The 9,669-nt window shown below is 38.1% G+C and overlaps 1 protein-coding gene across 1 annotated transcript in view; it reads right to left on the bottom strand.

Annotated features, from left to right (window-relative positions):
* Zswim5 (zinc finger SWIM-type containing 5) overlaps positions 1 to 9,669 on the bottom strand; it is a 210,553-nt gene that overhangs the window by 27,030 nt on the left and 173,854 nt on the right. Inside the window, exons 4-8 of the mRNA XM_023724191.1 lie at positions 9,254 to 9,311; positions 8,686 to 8,865; positions 4,264 to 4,440; positions 1,129 to 1,275; positions 524 to 661 (exon numbers count right to left, since the gene is read on the bottom strand). Coding sequence (XP_023579959.1) covers positions 524 to 661; positions 1,129 to 1,275; positions 4,264 to 4,440; positions 8,686 to 8,865; positions 9,254 to 9,311 — 700 coding nt within the window. The remainder of the gene's footprint in view (positions 1 to 523; positions 662 to 1,128; positions 1,276 to 4,263; positions 4,441 to 8,685; positions 8,866 to 9,253; positions 9,312 to 9,669) is intronic.

Here is a 9,669-nt window from a genome sequence, read left to right as displayed (position 1 = left end):
TCAGAACCAGGGATTGAACTCAGGTCTTTGTGCTTGCCAGGGAAGCGCTTATTCTATTGAGCCATCTCCCTGGTCCCAAACATAATTGTTTTTGAGGTAGGGTCTCACCATGTTTCTTAGGCTCTGAATTTAATGATTCAAGTAACCAGGGTTTTAAGTGTATGCCACCACACTTGGCTTGATACATTTTCTGGCATGATAACAATTATCTCCCACTTCTAGATTGCTCTAAAGTTCTGGCCTCTGACTTCGCAAATTTTTCTGTCCTTTCTTATCCCCTAGGCTACATTCTTTAGGAATTCATGGTTAGAGAAAGGAGAGGAGGAAGGAAACTGGAAAAATAAAATGGACAGGGCCAGACCACAGTGTGGGAAAGGAAAATTGAAATGAGCGGAAACCGCTCAGGGACATCCAGTGTGGACAAAATGAGGGTGTGGAGGCTGAAAGAGGGTAGAATAGAGTTTGACATGGATTAGAGGCCTGCCAAAGGCAGTCCCAGCTTGCCTCAGGCTGACCCTTGTACCTGACACTTCCATATAACCGTCATCATTGAGGCGGCAGGCTTCAGTCAAGGTGAGAAACAGGCAGCCAACAGGATCCAGAGGGTGGCCCACCCAGCCCTCCAGGTTTGTGATGGTCGTAGTTCCTCTCTGCAACAGTTCTGGAAATAGTAGGTTCAAAGTTTTAGACAGTGAGAGAAACACATTGCTTTTTCTCCTTGCTTGAGTCTCCTTATCAGGTCTCAATTAAGGCTTTGAAAAGAGAGTCAAGGAAAAGTTTCTCTTTTTGTTTTGCCTTGGGTTGATAGGAAAGATCGCGAGCTTACCTGACAGCTGTAAGCTTAAGTGGTCTATTTAGGCAGCCTGCTCATACTACATATGTGGACACGCACTTGCCAGCTTACAAGGGTTTTTAGTGGGCCCTTCAATCTGCACCAAGAAGGCAGATAGGTATCACTGTTTCCAGTTTACTGATGGGAAAACAGATTCTTGAGGTGGAATTACTTGGGATTTCCTAGCCGCTGACACACCATGATATTTAATGAAAATTAAATTTTGAAGTTTTTATGCCCTGAAGATCTTCATCAGTCTTAGGTCTAAAGAGTTAGATGACTCCTCATTACTCTACCTTTCTTCTGATGCTTGTAGATTTCCAGCTGCCTCTGCTGCTGCAATCGCAGAGTATTAATAATGGCGACTGTGAGTCTGAGGGCCTCTTTTGGATAACCATGAGAACGCAGGGCATCAACCCGAGCACAAGCTGTAGGCACATGCTCTACCAGATAAGAAGAAAATATGGTGGAGTTAAAATTTCAAATAAGGAAAATTCATGCTTTAAAATGGAAGTTTATGTTTAATCCAGTATTTATTTGTTTGCTCATTTTTGAGACAGGATCTTATTATGTAGTCCAGGCTAGCCTTGACCTTGCTGTGTAGCCCTGGATGGCCTCAAACTCATGTCATTCCTCCTGCTTCAGCCTCCCAGGTGCTGAGATTACAGATGTGTGTCACTGTGCCCAGGTGATATCTATTTTATATCAGGTTGAATAAGTCACCTTGAAAGAACCAAGCTGCAGCCTCAGTGTGACAGTACACTGTAGAAAGGCACATACAATTAGGATAACAAAATGTAACACCTTGTGAACATGTATTATGGGAACCCAGTAGAGATAACAATTAACTGCCCAAAGGGAAAAAGCTCCATTCTTTTAGCAACCTTTTATTTCCTAAAGGCCCATTCTATGCTATTCAAAGAAAGAAAGCAGAAATATAAGAAAGAAATAGCCATTGTCATCAAAGAGCTCACAAGTAATACAGAAAGATAGTTATAAAACAGCTAACAAAGAATTAAAATGAGACAAGTCAATACACAGTGAAAATAATATTTGAGCTGTGCCTTGAAGGACAAGTAAGATTATGAATAGGTAAACAAACAGGAAAAGTCTTCCTGGCAAAGGGATCGTATAAATAAAGGCATATAAGGAAAAGCATAAAAAACATTTACAAAAAAAAAAGCATTTACATAATATCTACAAAATATAGCAAATAGTTTTGGATACTAAGAATTATGACTGGAATAGCCTGAAAAGATAGAGTCTGGAATGTGAAGAGGCTTGAACACCATTCTAAGGCATTATATCTATCAGGATAACGGTAGACTGCTAAGGGCTTATAAATAGGTGAGTGATTATAACAGGCTTTATAGTTTATTTCTTTTAAACCTAACATTAAAAATCGAAGACAACTAAATAATTGCAGAAGATTTGAAAACATGTAAATATACTAATTCCTCACAAGGAATATAGTATCTATTACATATACTGATAAAAAGATTTGAAAACATAGGTAAGTATAAAACAAAAATCAGAGATAACTTCTAGTTTCATGTACATTTATCAAAATTTCTTATTTTTACTAAAAATGCAACACTATTATTTTGCACACTTTTTTCAAGTAATAGCACATAGTAGATATCTTTCCGTGGCAGGTATTTTTCTGATTCTCCCAGTCCCCAGCCTGCTTGCGCATGGAAGCATACTGTCTGCAGGGTACTCAGCTTAGTACCGAAGGAGATAAGATAGGACAATGAATTTTGTAGGTTCCAGGACATCTGGGGACATCTGAAAACACCTGAGAGTTTACACTGGACACTTCAAGACTCTGACCACTGAGATGCAAGACTGACAGAGAACTTTAACCAAAGATGTTTATTGGGATCTTCCCGCCTTACGTCTCCTGCCTTCTCTCCATCCTTATAAAAGGCACACATTTCTCTTGTTCACTGCTGATGTCCTTATCATGCTCTCTGCCTGCACCCAGGAACAATAAATTTTAGGCCATGTTGCTTTTATACAAGCCTGGTGGTTTCTGCTGGTTATCCCCTCCCCTGTATTTTATAATTAAATGTATTTCATAATATGTATGTTTCTATAACATTAAAATGATTGCATATCATTCCACTGAGTATGTGCTCATTTTCTGAGTTAATCAATTCCATATTGTTGAACATTAGATGGTTTCCAATTTTCCCATCTGTAAATTATTTATATCTATGCTCTAATGAATCTCTTAGCTTTATTCAATTCTAAGTTAATTAAAGCTCAGGATAAATTCTAAGACACAGAGTTCCTTGATTAAGTGGTATGTATGTTTTTTAAAGGTTTTTCATAGGTGTTGCTAAGATATCCTGCAGAAAAGCATTTATGTCCACCATTTATATGAGTACCCATCTTCATGAAGCTTCTCCCACTCTAGAAACAAATTATCTTTATTTTGAAAATCCCTGACCATTTGACAATCAAAAACAGAAAATCAGTATTGCTTTTACAGTTTTGTTTATTAATGAGGTACACATTTTTTAATATGCTTGTTAAATTTATGTTTTAGAGGTGCTAGATCAGAGAAAAGGTGATCAGAGGGAAATTCAAGTGGTGACACACAGTGAGTTTGGCCAAGATTTCTGAGACAGTCCCAAGGACATATGCAGATATAGAAAGAGTTATAGAAGTAGGGAACTGGGAGAAAAAAAAGAAAATCTACATGACTATTGTAAGACTTAGATTAGAAAATAAGTATTTTTAAAAAGAATATCTATTTTTAGATAGACATGGTGGTCCATGCTAGGACAGGAATATAAAATATTGGTTCAATCCAGGTAGTCCCAGTACCACATAATAAATTAAATAAGTAAGTAAACAAGTCTATTTTGGAATGGGTATTTTGTAATAAATTCAAGGATGGACTGATTGATAGTAAGCCAGAAAATTATTTCATAAGGTTTTAACTTGGGATAGAACAATTCTATTTGTTATGAAGCAAAATAAGAAGGTGGGAAAGAAATATGGAAGAAAGCCTGGTGACAGATTCAGACTCAGACTGTGTCCTAATTATTAGAACAGAATAATTTAAGTTTCAAACTTAGTGGTTGTTAAGCACAACACTCAGTAACTGCTCACTGAGCTTGTGAACTAATGTTTAATGGCTTGTCATATTTTTGAGATGTATTAACTCTTTTATTTTCCCAAAGACTAGGGCATAGGATACAAATTCCTATTTGAGGTTATTGTAGCTCAATTAAGAATATATACAAATAGCCAAGGCTTCAAATAAATACCCTTGACCCTGGGAAAGGGCCCAAAAGAACTATATGAAGCCTTCCAAAGTGTAACTGATACAACTGGTGGCTATGCAGATGGCGCATTTGGGCCTATATGAAATGAGACTGGGTCCTAAAATTCTCACAGTAAAGGAAGGCTAGACTTACCAAGCCACAGTGGCTGGCCATGTGAATTAAAGAGCAGTCGCTCACTTTCTCGTTGGCAGGCAGGAGCTGTATATATATCACTGCTGATTATTCGTTGTAGATGGCTATCCTGCCAATGTAATTCACGACCCTCAATGGCTCTAGTGAACACTGTTCTTCTTGGTCTGGATAATGAGTCTGGGGAAAGAAAAATATGCAGCAGTACAATGTTGGGTAAATGGGTCTTAAATGTGGGGCTGAAAAAATAGTATGAGGGCAATGAAAATAAACACTGCTATCTGTTGGAGTATTGTGTTGCCTCCTTCTTGGGTAAGTTTTTAGTATATCTGTGTCCTCTATGAGAAGAACTTTTTATCAGAGACCTATGGTTCCCTTTTTCTTCCACAGAAGACCAATTTCTACTGGGACTCAAAAACATATGAAGAGAGGCAGCCATGCTCAGCTGATAAATCATGACAGAAATTGCTTCTACAGAAGCCAGACACAGAAATAATCAGCTAGATAACTTCCCTGGCTAATTCATAATTTCTTTCATTTGCAACGTGACTGTCATCAGACTAAATCTTCTATGAAATTTATATTAAAAAGTAAAAAGGAGCTGAAGCCCAGTACATGCTGATACCTTTATTATACTGGTAACTGCAGATTTGTTGTGGGTTTAAATATTCTCCCAAAACCTCATGCAGTTTTATTTTATTTTATTTATTTTTATTTTTTTTGGTGGAACCGGGGATTGAACTCAGGTCCTTGCGCTTGCTAGGTAAGCGCTTATTCCACTGAGCCATCTTCCCGGCCCCTCATGCAGTTTTAGATGGGCCTTTATTGGAGGCAGATGAATCTAGAATTTGTGCTTGATTTATAGTGTAATACTGGGATTAAGGGTGCTCAGATTAAGGGTGGGTGATTTTGGATCAGTCCACTGGTTGGACTGGCACCACCCTAATCCAAGCAGTCTAAGTAAAAGGGACAGAAAATAGCTTGTTTGGCCCTTTGTCTCTCATTGCTTTTGCTGTCTTCCTCTACCATGACCTGTTGCCTTTCTGCTATGTGCCACCCTCTCCTTAGAGCCAGCATATATGGACTACTGTGAACTAAATACACCTTTCCTCCTTTACCTTTGGGTGTTCTGTATTTTGTCTCAGCAATGAGAAAAGTAACTGAGACAGTTGTCTTGCTTCTAATAAGAAAAGATGATGCTGACAAAAGACTAACTTGTTTTTTCACTGGAATCTTACTATGCCTTCTCTCTTTAGAAAAAGGCCACAGGGAAACCAATGCTGCAGACAAAGTAAGTTCAGTTCTTAAGAGTGGTATGTAGGGGAAACAAATGGAAGCTATCTTGTCATAAACTATGGCCTTTGGGAGGTTCATGGAAATGACACTGAAAAAAATTAAAGCCTAAATGGGATCATTAAAGTGACATATTTCCATATTAAGGGTAGCTGAAACTATTTTTTGGTCAAGAATTAAACTACACAGAGAGATCCAAATTAGATGTGCATCTATACAAAAGTTACATTTCTTGTTATATAGGTCTTGTTTTATCTTGGTCTTAGCCATCCAGCAGAAAAGTATAAAAATGAGGTATAAAAAGTAAAGCCATATTAATATGCTTAGCTGTAAAAGGCTCAAGTCAACAACTTCTGACACTGCCAGTCCTATGGATAACTCACTACTATTATGGACTACTGGACTATATTGTAATATTTTGCTGAATTCATGCACCTACAATATTTAAATGCCGATGGAATACCCTTCTCTGACAAAACTAAACAAAAAAAAGGGGATACAAAGGAAGGACCATTTTGTATCTGTATATACAAAAGAGTGAGGATAGATATGCAGCTACTTTCTCTTAATTCAATGAGAAGAAAGATTCGTACTAAAAGTGTTTGGACAGGATATCATGTCTGCATCTTGTACTATGAATAACCATAATATGCAATGTATTAATTATTGAAACTGTCCTATTAATCGGTTTTGAAACTGTCTTATTGCTATGTTTCTCAATAAAATTAATAAAAATATGATTTAAAAAAGATGTGTATGTACTGATTCTGTGAAAAAAAATTATGAGGGAAAGCCAGAGAAGTCAGATTTGATATGAAAAAAGCTAAAATATTTATTCATGTAGGAAAAGTCCTTGGAATTTGCTCATGTCTTTACAAAGTGGGTAAGGATTCAGATGATCAAAGGATATTATCATTAGAGTAGCACCAAGGGTAATTACTGCTTCTGTTCACACTGCAGTTAAAGCACACTGACTTTTCTACTGGCTGCGGTTTAAATCCTTGTTATGCTAAACTGAGAATTTGTCATGGTTGTGTGCAGTTCACAGTGGAGACTGAGCTCTCTATGCTTTTTAAGAATTAAGTCAGAAAAATAGTATGTGCCAGATATGTAGCATGTACTATTCAAGGATCCAGAATGTATAAAGTTCTTGTCATAATAGACCTTTACTTCCAAAATATATAGCATATAAGATATTTCTTATGGTTCTAAGTGCTACAGAATAGACTCAAAGTTAGGAAGGAAGACAAGCTGATGTGAGGTGGGGCTATTGTGTTACATACAGAATGATCTCTATAAAAAAAACATTTGAAGAGTTACATGTGATGGTGTATCCTTGTAGTTTTAGCTTCTTGGGAGGCTGAGGATCACCTGAGCTCAGGAATGTGAAAACATATCTCAAAACAAAACAAAACAGACATTTGAGTAAAGATCTGCAAGAACTGAAAGGGAAGCCTTAGAGACAATTGAGATAATAGCATTCTAGGTAAAATGAATAGTAAATGCTAAGTTCTCATGTAGGAGAATGTATTTGTAGTGTTTGAGAACAGCAAAGAGGCCAGAATAGTAGGAATGAAATGACCTGGTACATAGAAGAATCTTAGTATTTCCTTTTTCCAAGGAAAATGATTTATATGGGACTTGGATTTTGTTTCTTCTGTCTGTCTGTCCATCTGTCCGTCTGTCCGTCTGTCCATCCATCCATCCATTTAGTGTAGGATCTCTCTACACAGCTTAGACTCATAGTGATTCTCCTGTTTCAGCTTCCCCAGTGCTGGGATTATAGGTGTCACCACCATGCCTATTTTTGGTGGCTGGCACAGCATGCCCAGGGTTCCAGGGACAGTACAGCATGTAGTACTAGGGACTGAACATGGATCTTTGCACTTGCCAGGCAGGTGCTTAAAATGCCAAGCTATCTCCCCATCCCCTGGGACTTGGATTTGGAAACTGATGATAAATTTGTGATGCTTTAAAACTATCACTTTCTTCAATTTTCTGTTACTATAGCAAAGTAACATTCTATATAATCAATGGACATTTTTTCTTTGACTATATCCCCCTCCTTTTCAAGGAAACAAGTTTCTTTTCAAAGTTGGCTATGTGGCTGTGCCATACAATTTTTCAATTCAAGTTATCAATAAGTATGGATTCATGCTTTTTAATTTAAATATCCTTTGAGATGGAGCTGCTTTCATGGATGGAAGTTCATTTAGATTTTTTTTTTTTTTCTGTATTTTAGGGAAGGGTCTGCAGGGTGTTCAGGGTCTCACTACTAGATCAGATTCCTAGTGATTCTCCTGTTTACTGCCTCCCAAATGCTAGGATTACAGGCACACGCCACCATGCCCAGTCTCAATTGCCATCAGTGCCCCAGGGGCAGGGCTGGCACGGCAGGCCTGGGGATGAAATACCTGGCCCCTGCGATCTGCCTAATCAGGCACTTTAATCCACTCAGCAATTTGACTGGCCCTTTAGATACTATTTCTAAAGCCTCAAAATCAAAGAAAAAATTTTCGTTTTGTCTTTCTGAGGCAAGGCTTCACTATGCAGTTCAAGGTAGTCTTGAATTTATTTTGTAGCCCAGGCTTGCCTCAAACTTGCAGTGATCCTCCTGCTTCAGTCTTCTGAGTGCTGGGATTATAGCTGTGCACCATTATTCCTGGCAAAGAGGAATATTTTATTTTATTTTATTATTATTATTTTTTGGTGGAACTGTGGATTGAACTCGGGCCCTTGCACTTGCCAAGCAAGTGCTTATTCTACTGAGCCATCTCCCTGGCTTGGACACTTTTAAAAACTTGTTTTTGTAGGCTTTTGGACCTAAAATCAATCCAAACTGAGGTCAAAAGAGTCTGGAAGATAGAAAAGAATCATTCAGAAGGCTCTAAGACTTTATTTTGAATACTATATAGCCACTCCAGATATGGAAGTGGACAGCATCCCTAATGTCAAAGACAAAAGCTTGTCTTTAAGATTTACTATTTTAAGATGAATAAAGATGCACGGTTTTCTTACTTAGGATGGCAATTTTGACAGCCAAAAGGCTTCCCATCCACTACTGCTTAGGGCTTTACCCTCTTACCATTTGAAGTACTAGGCACAAAGAGCCTAAAAAAGATACTTGCTCACCTGCACTGTGACTGACATTCTGGGGAAGGGCATTGGTGATGTTGGGCAGCTCATGGCCATAATTCCCATCTTCCAGGGGACAGACATCCAGGTCACTCCACTTCTGCAGTTGCTGCAGCCAACAAGACTTTTCTTCCAGTTTGCAGTGTGGATTTAAAATTATGCACACCCATAAAGCGCCTACAAAATAAAGTAATCCACATTTTTATATCTCTACTTTGACATATGTGTAAATCTTAATGTTTCAGTTTTATTTTGAGGTGGTAAAGTTTTTGTTACAGTAGGAGCTGGGGATATAGTGCAATGATATAGTGCATATGTACAATGCATAAGCCCTGAGTTCAATCCAAGCACCTAAAAACAAAGCATAAGCTTTTCTCAATATAAAAAAATTGCTAAGATTTCCAGAAGTGGCCTACTTTTCCATTCTAAGGCTTTCTTAAAGCAGGGTGACTATCTTGTTATCTGGATCTACGTGCCTGTGATGAGGTACAAGACAGATTTAGATTGAGAATACTGAGCTCAAATTTGCAGTTTAATGAATACTTATTGAGAGCTTTCTACTCACCCACACCCTGTGCTGGTGAAGAAGAAACTGTTTCTACTCTTAAGGAAACTGTTTCTGTCTTGTGGGGAGGCAGACAGATAAAAGTCCTTTGAAAATAATGTGCTGAACAAAGATTATGTTCAGAGTATAATAACGCAGAGGAAAGACATTTTGTATGAAGACAGGACTGGAAGGAAAGTACTCAAGAAAGTGTCATGATACAGTAGGAGCTGGGGATATAGTGCAATGATACAGTGCATATGTATAATGCATAAGCCCTGAGTTCAATCTGAGCACCTAAAAACAAATTATAAGCTTTTCTCAATATAAAACATTGCTGGGGCTGGTGAGATGGCTCAGTGGTCTAAAGCACCTACTTAGAACAAGCTTAGCAAAGCACAGGGACCACGGTTCAATCCCCCAGCACCACATGCCAG

This window comes from Octodon degus, unplaced genomic scaffold (assembly GCF_000260255.1).
Source record: "Octodon degus isolate 3935 unplaced genomic scaffold, OctDeg1.0 scaffold00107, whole genome shotgun sequence".
NCBI classification, from domain to species: domain Eukaryota; kingdom Metazoa; phylum Chordata; class Mammalia; order Rodentia; family Octodontidae; genus Octodon; species Octodon degus.
Note: the sequence above shows the minus strand (reverse complement) of the source record. Positions and strands in the feature narration are given on the sequence as shown.